Here is a 19,791-nt window from a genome sequence, read left to right as displayed (position 1 = left end):
ATCTAACAGGCTTCGCGAAACTGCTGAAACATTTGCCTGACCTTCGGTCAGACAAACTTTCAATTCTTGTCTGACCGAAAGAACTTTTGTCTGACCGATTTTTTTTTCCAAATATATGTATATGGTAATACCTTTGTGTTTTTTTAAAGACATAGGATCTTTTAAAGATTTGCAACACAATTTTATTCTCATAAATAAAACATCAGTTTATCCAGATTGATGGACTCTGTCTGGAAATTTAAACATTCATGATCAAAATCATCATCATCATATGATCTTTATAAAATTTATGACACAATGTACATTTCATCTTATTTTCTTCCTCGTTAAAAACCAACCACGAGCGGCCATTTTTCCATTTACCCACAAATTTTCTCGGCAGGCGCCTGGACTCGTATTTCTTTTGTTTCGCTTTTTTCCTTCATTAGATAATTTACGTTTTTTGCCTGGCGTAGCGCCAACGTAATAATTAAATAATGCAGTACCACCGACATTTTCTTCCGAATACAAGATCATTGAAAGTTGTATGTATCTAGAATTTGATTGGACACTAAAAATGAAACGGCGAATCAAAACTAGTTTTACATTTTTTTATTCAAGGGAGAAAACTCGGTCTTTATTGGTCTTGGATATATCCCGGTATTCGTACCGGACATAAGGTCCGGAACTCGGAAAAAAATATCGGATCGGCCTAATTTTTGTCGGACATGTCCGACGGTCCGGCAACTTTCGCGAAGCCTGATCTAAATTAAGTTATTTGATGAAAGTTTTTAGTTTTTACGATACAATGTAAATGGTATGCAGTGAGGTATATACATGTACAGTGAGAGATATAAATCATATTGCATTGCTGAATTTCTGTATGTCATTGTGTAGCATTTATTCAATATTATTGTCAATAAACTGTACTTGCTTTGATACAGTATAATATATTCAACTTGTACAAAAAAATGAAAGGAAAACGGAGAAGTACAACATGTCAAACTTTAGGCTTTAACATGTTAAATGTTCAAGATGTAAATGTATTCAGTCCATTAATGCTGATATTTACTTTTGGATGTGACACAAAAAGTAATAATTGTACGCATCAATTAACACTTGTGGTCATCTTAATTAGGAGATGTGCCAAAATCCTGCTTTGATACAAGGAAAACTAGAGAACAATTTTTTTAACTTGAGTTTCTCATTGATTAAATTTTAGATGAATTATTTGAATTTTCTAGATTTTGTAGACGTAGGATTCTTTTGTATTGATTACAAATACTGAATTTTTATTCATTTTTGGAAAAAAAATGACATATATGATGATTAATATGATATTTTGAATTATTATATTCAACTTTTGTAAGCAGATATACCTGTACTAGTACTTTACAAATTAAAATAAGCCAATTTCCAATTGAGCTACATAATTTTAAAAGAATTGTTTAAACGATTATTTGAAAATGTTTTTATGATATTATTACAGTACCTTTTAACTTGCCAATTTCTGATTGAGTAACATATTTTTAAACAAATTATTTAAATGACTGTTTGAAAATGTTTTTATGATATTCCATAACTTTTAACTTGCCAATTTCTAAGTGAGCAAGGTATTTTTAAACAAATTTTTTAAACAATTATTTGAAAATATTTTTATGATATTATTCCAGTATTTTTAAAAAAGACTTTAAACCTAAATTTGAGCTTTAAAGTATTTTTACGTTTACATTTTTTACAACTTTTATTGTCCCCCGCCTTTTCGAAGAAAAGAGGGGGATATAGAAATAGGCTCCGTCCGTCTGTCCGTCCGTCCGTCCGTCTGTCCGTCCGTCACACTTTCGTGTCCGGTCCATAACTTTGTCATTTATGAAAGGAATTTGAAATAACTTGGCACAAATGTTTATTATAATAAGACGATGTGTCATGCGCAACAACCAGACCCCTACCTCCAGGGTCAAGGTCACACTTGCTCATTCAAGGTCAAAATTGCCTATTTGAGGGTATATGTCGTGTCCGGTCCATAACTTTCTTATCTATGAAGGGATTTTGTAAATACTTGCCATAATTGTTCACAATAATCAGACGATGTGTCATGCGCAAAAACCAGTCACCTACCTTCAAGGTCAAGGTCACACTTGGAGGTCAAATATTAACATAGTCTGTTACAGGGTATATTTCGTGTCCGGTCCATAACTTTCTTATCTATGAAGGGATTTTGTAAATACTTGCCATAATTGTTCACAATTATCAGACGATGTGTCATGCGGAAAAAGCAGTCACCTACCTTCAAGGTCAAGGTCACACTTGGAGGTCAAATATTAACATAGTCTGTTACAGGGTATATTTCGTGTCCGGTCCATAACTTTCTTATCTATGAAGGGTTTTTGTAAATACTTGCCATAATTGTTCATAATAATCAGACGATGTGTCATGCGCAAAAACCAGTTGCCTACCTTCAACGTCAAGGTCACACTTGGAGGTCAAATATTAACATAGTCTGTTACAGGGTATATTTCGTGTCCGGTCCATAACTTTGTCATTTATCAAAGGAATTTGAGATAACTTGGCACAAATGTTTGTTATAATAAGACGATGTGTCATGCGCAACAACCAGACCCGTACCTTCAGGGTCAAGGTCGTACTTGTTCATTCAAGGTCAACATTGTCTATTTGAGGGTATATGTCGTGTCCAGTCCATAACTTTCTTATCTATGAAGGACTTTTGTAAATACTTGCCATAATTGTTAACAATAATCAGATGATGTGTCATGCGCAAAAACCGGTCACCTATCTCCAAGGTCAAGGTCACACTTGGAGGTCAAATACTTACATAGTCTGTTACAGGGTATATTTTGTGTCAGGTCTATAATTTTTTCATAGATCAAAGGATTGTGAAAATAATTCGCACAAATAGTCACAATAATAAGAGGATGTGTCATGCGCAACACCTGCATCCCTACCTCCAAGGTCAAGGTCACACTTAGAGGTCAAAAATTACCATAGTCTGTTATAGGGTATATTTTGTGTTGAATCTAGAACTTCTTCATAGTTCAAGGGATTTTGAAATAACTTGGCACAAATAGTCACAATAATAAGACGTTATGTCATGCACAACACCTGCTCCCCTACCTCCAAGGTCAAGTTCACACTTAGAGGTCAAAGCTTAACATGATAGATTTTTAAATTCCGTGTTTCATTTTATTTTTTTAACAAATTTATTGTTACATTTGCAGATCTAGCATTGATCATAATTTTGGACTGAATGTCCTGAGATCCATACCTCAATCTTTTGAAATAGCACAATTTTATGCTTCATATAAAACTCCCGGGGCGGGGGACGTTGGTAACTCTGTTACAAATTCTTGTTATATTAGTTATAAATTGGGATACAATATAGTTAGTTGCATTCAGAACATATTTCGAAACACTGATTTTGTTTCCATTGAACATTTCTTTGGAAGATTTTTATCAAAAGTTATTTAAATTTTGAATGCTGGGTTGTTTTAATTTGCTGTCTTGACCTTCTTTCCCATTATATTCACTCTAATTTGACAGGTGATATCTTTTGTTGTGGTTATTTTTTTCTCAATTGTTTTGATTATTTTTCTGCCATTTGGCCCATTGTTAAGTGAGTTGTGATGGCTAAATGTTTTACATATTTATGGAACATTATATTAAAATCTATTCTTTTTGAGGTTGTGATTTTTTAAATTTTACAATTTTTTTTTTGCTTTGACGTGAAAATTAATTTCTTATTTTAATTTTTTTTTGGACACAAAATGTTTTAATATCTTGTTGACTTGTTAATCAGTAACTGCAATGCACAATGATATTGACATACATTTATTGCTAGGTACATGTACACTATATATAAATTTATCAGAAGCTAAATTCAAACCCTTATAATTCAATGCTGTTGATATGTTCTGTTTTGTTTTGTTTGTTAAAGCTGCATACCTCCAGATGAGCAAATATATTTCTAGGTAATCAAACTTGAAAAAAAATGTACTGAGATATAAAAAAAAAAGTAAAAAAAAATCAATATGTAAGCGATAATTTAGATGTTATGTTTTAGATAATTATGCCTTGATGTTTTTTTGTTTTTTTTTTCATTCACAAATTTCATGATTTTATTTTATTCAGCAATAAACTGCAGCCCACTTTTTGATTATTTTCAAAACACAGTAAGAAATGAAGGGCATGTTGGCTAGACTTATATTGCCTATATAATATTCAGATTTAACTCATTACAGTGTTGGAGCAGTACTTGCAGACGCTTGCAGAAATCATGATTACAAAAAAGAATTTAAAATATTTTGTTTACAACTTTTACACTTTTCATTCATTGTCCCATATAAATCATTGTGAACAGATAAATTAGACATCTAAAAGTGTATTTTGGTGGGCAAAAAGGCGAGCATTTAGCATTTATTCATTCAAGTGCCGTGTTCAGTATATACTGGAATACGGCAGGTAGTGTGTTGCTTCAACACTTATTTTAGTCTCACTCATAATATTGTTATAGAAAAACATCAATAGTTAGTTTCAGTTTATACCTCTTTAATCACTGATTAGGTGATATCTTCTTGTACTTTGATTTTTTTACCTGTTCCTTGCTGGTCTTAAGAATATGAACCCTTAGTCTACAGAATCTACCCATGTGACCAGTACAGACCGAGATCTGAGTCGCCACATCTGACTATCTGATCGTAGTCTGCACTGTTCCCTCTTCAGTCAGTTTATATATTTAAATATATATATCCCCCCCCCCTAAGATGATGAATGGTTTTGTCTAGTTTGATAGATGGACAAGTCTATTTTAGCATTAAAAGGGTAAATATCAGGTTGACCTGGCTACATGTATATTCTAGTGGTATGGCCAGATCATAATATCTTCTTGTGTTCAAACTTTAAATTTTTCATTTTTTGTATATGGCCAGAAATTTCTCATTGTGTATTAAGTTATTTTTGAGATTGAATCAAATTTATCAAGACAGTCGTTAAAATCCGTATGTTTTATTTGCATGTTTGACTTTGTTGTTAATTTAGTCAATTGATATTTTTTTATTATTTTTTTTTAAACCTTGTTTTTAAGTTACATACAGTTTTAATTCTTGCCTTTTACTTGCTGTTTATAATTTTGTTAAGTTATAAGTTTGTATCATATTTAATTCTGTTGGTTGTCTTATATACAAATAGTGACACAAAATTAGCATAGTTATTAGTCTTATTTAATTATGTTAATAAATGCATGCATCAAATACCTCCAAAAACAGCATTTTCTATTAAAACTTGTATATGTTTTAGAATACTAGTAAGTTTAGAAAGTGTTATAAGGTTTCTTTATCAGGTTTTGTATATAATCATTTTGAATTATACTTAAATGAAAGATTTTACAGCTAAGTATAGAAACACATTTGACTGACTTTTTCAATGAATAAATTGATGGATCTTTTTTAGAAAGCTACAAGTATCTATTAAGTTTCGGTATATCTTCTTTTTTCTACCAGTCTTGTAATATTAAATAGTCCAGATACATATTTATTTATAGTGTAATACCTTTGAGATAGTGTCCTTTTTTATTCACTTTTTATTGGTATTCTTACAACTGTATTATTTTCATGCCCAAGTTTTACAATTGTTACTAGAATGTTTAGTTTTGGTTTTTATACTCAACTGCTATTCAGTGAAGTACATAAATGCAAACTATTGAAAATGTTCAACAAATTACTTCAGACGAGTTCAAAGCAAGAATTTTACAATTTTTTGACATAATTTATTTTATATATTATTTTTTAAGAAGATAATTTTTACTAAAACTGTAGAAACAGCTTTATAAAATTGTTGTTGAGGTCTGTTTCTTTTTACAATGAAGGATTTCATTAATGTTGTTCATTTCAAGTTAAGGGAGGGGTTTTATAATGTTGTTTATTTGAGGGAAGGGAGTGGGGATGACAGTGTTGTTCAGTTCATAATGTGAGTGAAGAATTGTTGTAAAGTAGTCAAAACATTTTCATTTATTTTTTTAGCAAGAGTTCAATTCTGTTTTAGGAACTGGATTTCTACATGCTGCCAAACCTTTCATGGATATTTGATGATATTAAAGGCCCATCATGCCCCAGAAATGCTTATATTTTTATTTCTCAAAAGCTTTTTATGTTTGGTTTCTTGTTATAGTTTCCAAAAAGTTACACATTGGCCTATAACCTAAATCATATTTTGCTTCTGTTTTCATTTTTGGCAATTAATATAGTATATAGTTATTTATTATTTTTTATGGAAGTCAATATACTATTTTGTTTACATTTTGTTACTGTAATGACAATTATTTTCAAATTCAGCACATCTTTTCTCAGGTGATGAGCATATAACATGCTCTAAAACCATTATTTAAACATTATTTTACTCATATTTGCTTTTTTTGTAAAAAAAACACTAATTCATTCGTTTCTGAGGCATAATTTGCCTTTAAAGTCTATATGATATTTGTAAAGCTTACCCTGTGAGTTCAGTCAAGAGGAGCAATTGGGGTGATTGATATTGAAACCTTTAATCAGGAAATTTTCATTTAGGAAAGAGGACTTTTCCTTAAAACTTGGGCTGAAGAAAAATTATCAAATGCCATTTGTTGCTCTCAGCTCATTTAAATCACCATGCCTTCAGATTTAGGATAAATTTGTGAAAATTAAATTAAGAGTTCAAAATACCATGCGTTTTGAATAGTATACAAAAATGATTTGAGGTAAGGCTGGTTTTATCCTAAGAATCATATAAAAATGTTTAAGTGTACCAAAATATTGCTTATTTTGTTTATAACTGTGTGTGAATTATAGAAATTGTTAATTCAGTCATATTTTACCCAAAATTAAAAAAGAAATGTCTCATGAATTTGAATTTCTGATAAATTTGTTAACCCTTCATAAATGTAATTCTTCAGTTAATTTATTTTAATAACATTGTTTTCTTATCTGGGGAGGTGTTACTTTATGATTTGAGTGAAGAAGATGTAGTCTGTTCACCATATATAATATCAAGAATATCTTTGAAACAGAAAACTGGAATATTTATCCAGTTTTTTGCAATCAGATTTTAACTGAAATATTAATATGTTCAGGGGATGTGAGACTTGCTTTTTGGTTGAATGCTGCAAGGATGTTAAAATGTTTTACTTCCATTAATGGTACTGCAGGAGACTGGTTTTTTCATTATTTGCATAGACTGAACTCTGAATGTATTATTTATTTGCATAGACAGAACTCATTATTTATCATTTATTTGCATAGACAGAACTCATTATTTATCATTTATTTGCATAGACTGAACTCATTATTTATCATTTATTTGCATAAACAGAACTCATGTATATTATCTAACAAGTTAGACTAAACTCATAATATGAATACAATCTATGAAGAGGTGGAGCTATATCAGGAAGGGGTGGAGTTATATATTCACTAATATTTAGTGACCAGCCCCTTCTTATACAGATTACTGTTAGGGCAATAGGGTTGTACATCTTGTCTCATTTACTGACAAGTGCAGCATTCAGTATTATGTATACATATTCGTATACTTGTATATCAAATTGTTCACTCCGTTACAGGAGTTTTTTTAATCTCAGGCAATTTTGTTCATTATACAAATAACTTGCATTTTATTATACATGTAATCGTAATTAATATACTTATTGTTCTTTTGGTGTTTGAATAAAAAACATGTAATAAAATTGATTTGTTATTCTTATTAATAATCAGTATCGTTTACATATGATGATGTATTTTATAATACATGCACATCGATTGAAGTCAACATCAAGTCAACGCACACAATACACTTTTGTGTCCGGTCCAAATCTAAGTCATTGATTTTATCAAAGGAACTTAAAATAACTTGGCACACGCTTGTTATAATAAGATGATGTACATGTATCATGCGCAATGCCTGAACCCCTACCTTGAAGGTCAAGGTCACACTTGGTGATTTAAGGTCAACATTTTCTTTTTGATGGTATATGTCATGTCCGGTCCATTACTAGATGGGATTTTGAAAATATCTTGCATAAATGTTCATTATAATTAGACAAATGTGTCATGCGCAAAACCAGTCGCCCACCTCCAAGGTCAAGGTCACACTTTGTTAAAAAACAACATGGTCTGTTATAGGGTATTCTTTGTGTCCGGTCCATAACTTCTCAGATCAAAAGATTTTGAATTATTTGGCACAAATATTCACAATCATAAGACGATGTTTCATGCACAACACCAAGGCATGTACCGTCAAGTTCATATTTGAGGTTAAAGCTTAATATGGTCTGTAATAGGGTATATTTTGTTTCCAGTTCATAACTTTCTCATCAATCAATGAATTTTGAAAAAACTTAATTTTTTTTATTTTTGCTATTAGTGGCTGTAACTTTGTTATTTTTAAATGGATTGTTTTCAAATTATAATGCTTTTATTCGCGTAAAAACGCCATGATTTGCGTAATCACACCTTCTGTTTCGCGATGGATAAACAGATAAAAAGTAAAACATACTAAATAGCATTTTATTTGTGTGCAAATAAGTCTTACATTGCGGTTTATGAAATCCTTACTTGATTGTACAAATTCCTAGTTATGTGTTAGTTCTCATACGAATATTTCCTTGACGAATTTAACATGTAGATCACCGGGCTTCGGACTTGACCCGAAAGATGCTCTGGTGACCGTGGTTGCTTGACCCAGCGCCATACACCACACACACTCACGTAAAGGGCGCCTCTAAGCTTTCAAATAAGCAAGTTCACAAAATATATGCCACTGAGTAGGTAACTGTGTACGGGTCTTTGGAAAATGTTGTTTTTTTTTACACAGACATCAATTCATGCTGTTGCTTTGCCCGGCACCAAGAGATTCATAATGCTGCATAAGGGGAACTTTTCAAGATTTCCACAAGAGGGCTCCAGAATAGCAGAAATATTTGCTGTACAGGCTAATGCCTGTACCATGCGGCAATCTGACCACGTTGTTTTCTAAGCACAGTGTTACGTCCTTTTTATATCCGTAAAAGAGACCTTCGTGATTTTGCGGCAGCTTATACTCAGCAAAATCAAACTACTACCCAGTAGTAATATGACTTTTTTTCTTGGACCAGCACATTTTCATTATTTTTCTTGATAATTTCGCTTTTATCTATTGTATTCTACTTGTTTACCTTTCTTTTAATTTAATCGTCAAATTTGTCTTTACAAATACCATACTTCCATATTTTGTCTAATGTCATAACTGATCTAATAGAAAAGAGAATGAATGGTTTAACTGTCCTAATATTGTTTAGATTTTTACATTAAAAATAATTTATCACACACCCGTGCCGATTTTGCGACTCCGTAAATATGGTATTGCACGGCCGTGCATATATTTTGACGTGACGTCATTAGCGTTGTACAAACATAGTGTAAAGACGCGCTAAATGTTAGCGTTATACTATAGGCGCGTCAATAAAAAAATGACTCTTATTTCACTTTAAACGGTGATAAATAGAATATTAAATTCGTGTAAGTTCATTACTGACTTTATTGCACTCGTTGAATAAAATAATATTATGCTCGCCAGAGGCTCGCATAATATAATTTTATTCAACTCGTGCAATAAATTCAGTATTGAACTTACACTCATTCTTCTATATCAAACTCCTCACACTGATTACCTCCCTTGGCAGAATTGTAATCACTGCCTTCACAGACGTCACATGATGATGAAAGTCACATGAAGTAACGTCGAAATTCAAATGTAAATATCGACCGTTACATAGAAAATCTAACGTCATTTTTCTCTTTCTGTTTTATTTTTAACTTTTTGTACCTACGTCCGTTATATTTTAACAAAAAATTATCAAAAGTACACAAAATAATGAAAAATAAATTAAAAATCTAAAAAATATAAATATCCAAATTTGGATATTTCAATGTTTGTGATGGCAGAGATCTCTGTACTGATAAGGGGAGATCACTGCGTAGGAGATTGCCTCTATATATGACGTTATTGACGTTAACACGTCATGAACGTCACGTCGTTGCGAAGATATTAGACGGCGGTTTCTACAACAGAACGAACCAAATTGAGCATGCAATAAAAAGCTTACAAAAATGACGGAATATCTACGAAATTTATTCAGGTGCTGTATCAAAAGTTATCAGAATGGTGACGTAAGCAGATCTCTGAACTATTCAGGTGACATCATTTACTTTTGTGTACCAAGAATAAATATGGAAGCATTTTTTGCTGACGGACCACAGAAGTGGAAACTTAACATCAGTAGCTTTATGTGGTTGTATAAATATGCGACCAATGATCTTTTAGATAAACCTGGACGTGGTTACATGTACGAGAAATTCGTGCTCGTAGTTGACGGTGAATACATGCGTGTTGAAGGCTGGGTACCAATACCAAAGCTCGACCTCAGCTGGTGTAGAACAGATGATGAAGCAAGAATAGATAGCAAAATTCTCCAGAAACATGCTGCAAGAGTGAACGGCAAAATTCTTCAGAAAAAGGAAAGCAAGGAAATGTTGTTTGTGTTGATATTTCAAAAAATGTGTCCAGAACAGAAAAGCTGATCGGGATTAAAGAAGAAGACATCTATACAGGCAAGGCTTCATTGCTGTCAAAATCTCAACGTAACAGAATCAGATTCTGGTCATATAGTCGTCACATGAACCAGTTTTGAACTATATCTATATCATTCTGCCAAGTAGGACTTTTAAAATAACGAATATACCTTGGTGCACATGTACCTTGCTCTATGTTTTATGTGTTCATGTATGTTTAGATGTATAAAATTGACGCTTTGAGAATGATATGAGAAATTGGAGCTGTATGGATAAAAAATTCGTACTGATTTATGCAGTTCTGGTCATAATAACCAATTAATGTTGCCAATAACTATACTGAAAGTTGAATAGTTAATAATAAAACATCTATTTCCTAATTTTGGTCTTAATTATTATATACATACATGTATAAATTTATATTCTATACGCATGGGACGACCTTTCACCGGTGAGAATTTTATTCCTCTAATGATAACAGACTTTGTGTAAATTAACGTACCAATATCTACCACCTAATGACAAGCTCCTTGTATGCCTCGGTTAGGCTTTAAAGCTGTTAAAATTAAAGGTATTTAAAGATTTTACCAGAAATGGAATACATGAATTAAATAAAGTCAATAACTATCAACAATTTAATAAAATTGCTTTTTGCAAAATAGAACATGAAGTACTTAACATTATGAGTATTTGTGATGAAAGGCAAAATTCCACTTTTTTTCAAAACGACGTAAATTTCTCTACCCGAGTGGCCCGGTAGTAATTAGGGCCATGAACTCGCATGGACATGGAATTATTTTCGCTCGCTACAGTGGAGCTCTAAATACGTCTCTGGAAGAAAAAATAGTTTTGGAGAGTAAAAGGTAGCAGTTTAGGTTATAGACCCACCACGCAAATAACAAATAATGCACATCATTTTATTTTCTTTATTCATTTTTGTTGTTGTTGTTGTTGTTGTTGCTGCTGCTGCTGTTGTTGTTGTTGTTGTTTCTTTTACACAATGTCACGGACACTGTTAAGGACACATGGAGACTTTTCAGCTTTACCGGCGGAGGGAGACCTCTGGTGGAGGGAGACCTCTGGTGGAAGGAGACCCCAGGTGCATTATGGGCACCTGAGTAAAATACTGATATTTCCCAAACTGGCTTGATAGTAATCTTCTGACCAACAAACAGAAATTTAACACGAACTACACTTTTTTTCATCTAATACATGTATTTATTTACAGTAAGCTCATAATTATTTGAATCATAACAAACATTCGACGAGAGCGTAATAATTATTTAATAGATACAAATTGAAGTAAAAAATCGAAGTAGTGAAATGCTTTCGATTTTAGACATCGACTCCTACAACTTAATGAAATACGCCCGTAACTAGGAGGTTCCTTAACAAAGTTTTAATCAAGAGTATTCAATCACGGATTTAAATTACATCCGTGATTCAATGTCACAACAGAAGAAAGTGCCTTCTAACATTATTATGTGTAATAATGTCCAGATTTATATTGCACTGAATGCCTCTGAAGTTGTTTTTATTTTGACGGCTTAACTAATATCAAAAGCATTTGCGTGCAGAAAAGCATGCAGTTCATATATCTGATTGGCAGTTATCTTAGTGACTAAATATATGTCATTTTGGCTCACGTTTTATTTCTTGAATGTTAGCCACTTTCAGAGCGCTTCGGTCATCATCGGCAACCTCAAAAATATATTTCTGCGATGGTAACACATATTCTCTTCGACCGGGCTAGTTGAACGCTTGTAACATTCTCAAAAAAGATATTTGGCAACTGTTTGATGATTGTTTATGTGTATATCACGAAATCCCTTCATTTACTTCAAACAACACCCTCCCCCTTCCCCATTTTCACGGATTTTCCCGAAGCTGTCACGTTTTATCCGCTCAAAATATTTTATAAATTAATATAGATATACCAGCTAAGTTAATAACCTAGCTACCTGTGGTAATCGGTAAATTTTAGATTTCTATCAATTGCACCAATCTGTCATTACTGACACCGGTAATACAGTGTGTTAACTGGCTTTACATTGTTTTAGGTTGCTGTATTTTGTCGATATACAGTGCTCAGAATCCATCTCATTGGCTATGGATATTGAAATGGTAAATTCTCAAGACCGTGGTTCAAATTTTAACCTTAAAATGCAATACGGTTACTTATTCTGCCGTCCTCTTGGCGGATGGATCTCATTAAGCATAGAATACGTACACTAGAAACAAGACTTAGGTTTATACTAAATGCATTTTTTTTGACTGGTTACACCATGCACATGTGAAATACAATTTCTCCATTTCTTTATAAATTTTTCTAGAAATAAAAAATGGACACTTACTGCTTCGAAACTATTGGGTAAAACCTTGCTGTTCTTACTTTATTTTAAAGAAAAATGCCTGCCAGATTAAAGTAATTGTCATGAAAATTTTGAAAATGTATTTTAAAAGTATTAGTAATTTATCGTTAAGTGAACAAAAAAGTAAATTACACATTGCAAACAGGACTTACAATCCCCGCAAATTACCAAAATGATTTCTCAATATGCAAAAAAAACAAACTTTCTTTCATTAGTCACGCAGTAGAAATATGGGGATAAATACTGTAGAATTAGTCATGAATCGCACATAACATGTAAATGATTACTTCAATATTGAATATTTTTACTTTTCTTAAAATCTAAGTAAATATTTCTCAAGTTTAATTTTCTTGACCTATTTTGGCTCATCTGGAGGCATGCAGCTTTTACTCTTCCAATGTTGCTCACTTTAAGCTTTTTGATATGGAAATATCTTTATATAACAATGGACGGTTCCAAAAACAAAACAAAGCAAGTTCATTGTACAAATTGAGGGGCGTAATTTATGGGAGCCACTACTTCCTGGTCGTTAAATCGATATTTGTTAAAATCGTCAAAAGAATGGTATTTTTCTTCTATTCAATACCGATTGAATTTTCTGATATACAAATGCCTTCAGACAATACAATTTGTTGTGGACCGTAGAGCGTATAGTGTCCTTATTTGTATAATACATGCTTGATAGATTATTATCTTCGTCATAGAAGATTAATCTTACCTTAGCAGAACTTCCGTTTTAGAAGAAAAAACTTGGCTATTCTTAAAAAAGGTTACTCCTTATATAAATGGACAATTATTACAAATTGTAAGTATAGATTTGAATTCAAATTTAAATAACTTTAAACATATTGCCCTTCATTTCTTTTCGTGTAATCAATATCTCTTTATCGGTAAATTATTGTGGAAGATCCGATATGAAATAACTTGATATTTATAATTTGCTTTTCAGATATCGTGTATAATAAACACATGTTCGACATTAAAAAAATTCATAAACGCTTCATCGTAGTGAGACGCTTGACTTTATAAGTTATTGAGATACTAGGAGCACCAGAAAGTGAAGTGGATATAAGAAATGGGACAACAACAAGGCAAAATGCGACAAAAAAGACTCAAGGGACCGCTGTTGAAAGAATTACAAAGGAAAGTTCCTGATATGAAATTAGAGGAAATACAACAAGCATATGTAGATTTTAGACGAGAAACAAAAGGAAAAGATGCTTTAAAGCGTGCTGATTTCATACGTGTTTATAAAGATGCTTTCGGGGACAAGGTTAAAAGTTTAGCTAATAGTATTTTTGACGCTTTTGATGAAGATGGGAATGGGACGGTCGACTTTGAGGAATTTCTTATCGGACTCAGTATCACTGAAATGACGGCTAATACAGACAATGCTGCCAAAATGAAAAAGTTGAGATGGGCATTTAATGTTTATGATAAAGACCGAAGTGGAACGATTGATAGGAGAGAGATGCGACAGATAGTTAAAGTAATTTTCTTTTTTTTTTCTTCTTTATTTTTTTAATGATTAACCGATCCTATAATTTCGTAATTATCTTAATACACAGAACTATATTTGAGCCGCGTCATGACAAAACCAACATAATGGGTTTGCGACCAGCATGGATCCAGACCAGCCTGCGCATCCGCGCAGTCTGATCAGGATCCATGCTGTTCGCTATCGGTGTCTATACTTGTTATAGAGTTTGTAAGCGAACAGCATGGATCCTGATCAGATTGCGCGGATGTGCAGGCTGGTTTGGATCCATGCTGGTCGCAAACGCACTTTGTTGGTTTTGTCGTGACGCGGCTCATTTCATTCAGCATGATTTAAATAGATCTTCTTGTGATAGTTGTAATATGGAACTGGATACACACGTAATGTGTTAAATATTGCCTTCAGAAGAGAAGAACAAAATATTAAGAAGGAAAACACCTCAATTGTTTGAAAAATGTATCATTCTTGTGGATAATTTGTACCTTTCGTCACCCTGAATTACTTAGTTTTCTTCTTGACAATATTTAATTTTGATAATTGTCATAATGAACCCAAATGTGTGTTGCATAAAGTTTAGGTCATCTAACGGTTGATAGTGAATAGCTATGGCTATGTGTACTCCTAACGTTTTATTATAATCTTTAAGTAAGAAAGGGCAAACAAAATTTTGAATTTAAATGTATGTTGTATATATATAAGTTGAAGCAAAATATGTACTCTGAACATTTATTTCTAAAGAATAACACGAACAAAAATGGCGACAATACTAATGAAAATATTTTTAAAGGCACATTATGCCTCAGAAACGAATGATTTTTTCCTTCTTTAGAAAGGCCACATATGAGTTTTACAATGTTTAGATAATGGTTTTAAAGTATTTTAGATGCTTGTTACCTAAAGAAAGTATCGTAGAATGTGAAAAAATTTGTCAAAAAGTATCAAAATGTAAACAAAGTATTATTTTATACCATACAAAATTACCATGTTTGTACTAAGTGCGAAAAAGCAACAGAAGCAAAAAATGTTTCAAGCAAATAACTAATTAGTTACATTCTGGACACTTTAACGAAGCAACAAAAATAAAGCTTTGAAGAAAGATGAAAACAAATGCATGTTTGGGGCATAATGGGCCTTTAGTAAGTTATGATTTGATTCCTTGCAAACGTCTTAGAAATATTTCTTTTTTTTTAATTTTTAAAATTCAGGCCGTGGCTGATGTGTCAGTGTTACCAGATGAGGCAGTTAAACACAACGAGACACCAATAAAGTTCGCTGACAGGCTGTTTAATGAAATTGATGTAAATGGAGACGGGGAAATTACCTTTGATGAATTTGAAACGGCTGCCGAACAAAATTCGGCGTTAATCGAAATGCTATTACCTGTACCGGAGTGTGGACTTTAGTTGTGTAAATAGTAGAAAAGTTACTTGTGCAATGTTTTTTGATAAGTCATATTCATTGAAGGGGATTTATGAACATATTATGATTAGAAAGGAAACTGAGACATTCGCGATTGTCGTGTACACATAACAAATATAATTGACAGACGTTCCGGTGTTTTTTATCTCGCGAATTGATAGTGTTCATTAAAATTACATGTTCGCCCGATGAAAAGTTTAAAAATGCTTTATCCAAAAATATATCTGTAAATATTGCATGTAGTGTCTTTGTTTATTGTGTTTATAAATGACTTGAAAACCTCGATTGATTACCATTCCCTGAAGGATAAGCACCGTAAATTCAATAACAAAACAATAGTTATGCACTGAATATTGAAGGTGTTTACAATATAGTATTACGTATATCGATTTTATTTCATTTTTGAAAAGTTTATTCGGATTTCATTATAAAATAAATGATATATTACGAGCCTTAACAATGCGAAAACTAAAATATACTGTCACATTGTGTATTTTTTTAAGTTATCGTTGAGTAAAAATTGAATATTACGACAAAATCGCAATTTGTACGTTTTTTCCTTCTTTCTTTTTTTTTTAAATTTTTTTTATACTCCTCACTTTTACTAACCGACACGCGAGGAAAACTATACACGTCACAAATTCGTTACCTACGGAATCCGGTTAGTGCCACATTGAATTTTAAGCGTACAGACGGCGTACCACGGTATCTGAGCAGGTTTTAAATACATACTAAAGCTTCATTTATGCCATATAGTTGATACAAAAATGCATTAAAAGAATTTAATAATGAGCCGTCCAATGAGAAAACCAACATAGTGCTGAAAATGACGTCACTGAGAAAACGTTATTTGAATCTGACGTCATATGTATATATATGCACGTTTTTTATCGGTTTACCGCGTACACAATTCCTACTTACCACTGCCAGTGCGCATCGTCTCGCTCACTATATCTATGGCGTGTTGTGATATATTTTCGATGCAGGACAGAAATTCCCGAAATACATGTATCAATAATTGTTTTCATCAAATCATTGTATTACAACATATTTAAATTATAGACCTGTAGCTGTACTTAAATTTACGAACTGAAACGTTATGCCCGCCCGCTCTCTATCTTTTAATAAATAAAGATTGACATGAATCACAATACAGTTGTATGCTAAGTAATATATAAATGTTAATCAGTTACGCGCAGTTTGGCAATAAATCACATGCTGTGTGTTTCTCATTTATTTATATTATTTATTTGAAATAATTGCTAAGCTAATATTCTAGTAAGATATTAAGAAGAGCTACATTAACTTTCAATAGCAAGAATGCAAGCGTTGTGAGTACGTTTATTATCACTGCAGGGATGTTCAGCTCTGTCTTCTTTAGCTCCTTTAGTCAACACGTAATCATGGTTCATGATATTTTTGTAATGATATATAAATGCATTAATTAACACGGTCAAAGTACAACGATGCGAAGCATCACATTTAAAAAAAAACAAAATCGGCAACTTTACCAGTGACTTTTCAATTATATGGCATGAAAAGTAAAAAAAAAAGGACTGACCAATACAGAAAAGCAATCGAAAATCTGTGAAAAATAAGGTAAGAACACATCGACCTTACGATGGGAACACTATATCAGGAATAATGCAGCAGGCGGCAAGCAAAGCCACGACAGACGTTGCTCAATGACGTAGTGTTTTTTCCGGCTCAATGACGGTTGTTTTCAGTTTGACAGGGAAGAACTGTATATAAGAAGAGTTTTCATCAACATCCAGTCATTTTGAAATTAAAAATGAAATCTGGGAATTTCATCGGGCAATGGCCATTCTAGTATATAATATAAAGGATAGTTCTTGTCATTCTAAGACAGTATAAAACTGTTCTAAACTAAAATGTAAAGGATAGTTCTTGACAATTATGAAATAAAATGTAAAGGATAGTTCTAAAATAAAATGTACAGGATAGTTCTTTAACTTTCTAGTTAAATTGCTTAGATATTTAAGTTCAATTTAACAATACTTCTTGCATTCAGATCTCATTACATTTTTCTAGTGAACAGTTTTATTTTACGTTAGAACTTACTGAGTTTATTTTACACAATATCTGAGTTTTAAATTCTGTCCAAAATAACGAGAATAATATCAGAACTTCTCAGGTATTAGTTGTTCAATTAGTGTCTAATATATTATATGATTTTGACGTGTTCAATTGATATAATGATTTTTATATTTTTTAAAAATATTTTTGCATTTTAATCATGTATTTATAAAAATAATTGCCTTACCAACTGCGTATATATATGTTGGTGTTATAAATGAGTTCACCTACCGAAACACGACAGGTCTGTTTAGAAACACATCTTAAAGTGTTCCATTTTTCGAGATTAATAACCCTACAAGAAATTATGTCATTGTTATGCAAGCTATGCTTACATTTCTATATGACTGCATGGAAAACTAAGAACTAACAGACGCAAGTTAACCAGTTTTACTTCGACGGAGTATCTTTTTTTAAAGATAATTCTTGTAAGTTATATAATACAAGCTAACTAATAAATATAGTACTTAACATTATGGGCAAATTTTTCCGGTCGATGTTTTGAATTTAGGATATTTGTTCTGTTCAAAAATGGTTATCATTTATAAGAATCATATATTTCTTTAATAAACACTTTTAAATTTGTATTGTGCCAAGGAAAACACTGGTTTTTCAGAAAGTTAATTAAAATGATAATAATCATCAAGATGAATGTAAAATTTTACACTAGATATGGTCGCAAACGACTTTTAAGAACACCTTTAGACAAATAAAAAATCGTTTGAGTAACCATTTATATATGTCTATTAGTAAGTCATGAAAATTGTGAAGGTGTAAACATACCCACCAAATCAATTCATAAAAAGAAAATAAAATTGGTCGATTTTGCGATATAAGAAATGGCAAAATGACCAGGAACAATTGATTGTGACTGTAGTCAACTCAGTTAAACAGATAAAAACAAAACTTGTATTGGGACTTGGGAAGATCCTATCATGTACTTATTTTCAGCCGAAAAAATACGACAATTTATAAAGTTTACACTTAAATGTCTATATCTATATAAATCAACAATTTTGTAATCTACACCTTGTGATTCAATGAATTAGTGTAATTATAAGACCTTGATATGTCTGCTAAACAAATAACCGTATGATAACATTACGCAAGCCATAAAAACCAGTAAAATATGAACGTATACAGAAAGAAAGAAAGAACTGTTAGATTTTCCTTTTGATTAGGTACAGTTATTTCATAATTATGTGATTTGGGAACAGTCAAACTGTTGGCCCGAGGTGGAGATTATAGTGTTTTGAACTGTTGCCCAAGATCGTAGGCCGAGAGCAACTGTTCAAAACACTTTCTCGACACCGAGGGTCAACTGTTTGACTGTTCCCAAATCAAACACGAAATAGCTGTTTTCTTACCTGATCAATTACTGTTTTAACAGTACTTGCAGAAGAAAAAAGGAAAGAGAAAATTGTTTTGCAGATATGGTAATTATTAAACTTTCTCAATTTAACAATATCTTAATGCCACGGTCACATATTCACGGATAATGTCACGGAAGAGCTTAGGGGGTTACTACGGAAATGTGAAATTCCGTAGTCCGCACACACAACGGTATGAGTACGGAGTTCGGCGGATTTACCAGTTGCGATTGGGTAAAATCCCCGGGAGAGACACGGATTGTTACGGACCGACACGGTTTGATACGGAGCGACACGAATCAGTACGGACGCACTACGGATACACTGCGGTAAGCACGGGTTAGTAGTCTGATACGGAGAAGAACGAATTGATACGGATAAGAACGAATTGCCACGGATCTATACGGACTTATTATATATGTCATGCTCATTTTCAAAATGCCTCACAAGAAAAGAACATCTAG

At 32.3% G+C, this 19,791-nt stretch overlaps 1 protein-coding gene across 1 annotated transcript; it reads left to right on the top strand.

The window, feature by feature from the left end:
• Positions 1-13,593: 13,593 nt before the first annotated feature.
• Positions 13,594-16,098, top strand: LOC132747866 (neuronal calcium sensor 1-like). Its single transcript, XM_060737391.1, has 3 exons — positions 13,594-13,748; positions 13,893-14,432; positions 15,647-16,098. Exons 2-3 carry the CDS (start codon positions 14,019-14,021, stop codon positions 15,842-15,844), a joined length of 612 nt encoding a protein of 203 aa, XP_060593374.1. The 5' UTR covers positions 13,594-13,748; positions 13,893-14,018; the 3' UTR covers positions 15,845-16,098.
• Positions 16,099-19,791: the final 3,693 nt, after the last annotated feature.

This window comes from Ruditapes philippinarum, unplaced genomic scaffold (assembly GCF_026571515.1).
Source record: "Ruditapes philippinarum isolate M1 unplaced genomic scaffold, ASM2657151v2 ctg899_1_1_1_1, whole genome shotgun sequence".
Classification (NCBI taxonomy): domain Eukaryota; kingdom Metazoa; phylum Mollusca; class Bivalvia; order Venerida; family Veneridae; genus Ruditapes; species Ruditapes philippinarum.
This window is presented reverse-complemented; position numbering and strand designations above follow the sequence as displayed.

Coding starts and splice junctions, on each gene's coding strand:
- LOC132747866 (XM_060737391.1), top strand. CDS start 14,019: ATGGGACAACAACAAGGCAAAATGCGACAAAAAAGACTCAAGGGACCG. Junction 14,433..15,646: donor AGATGCGACAGATAGTTAAA/GTAATTTTCTTT, acceptor TTTAAAATTCAG/GCCGTGGCTGATGTGTCAGT.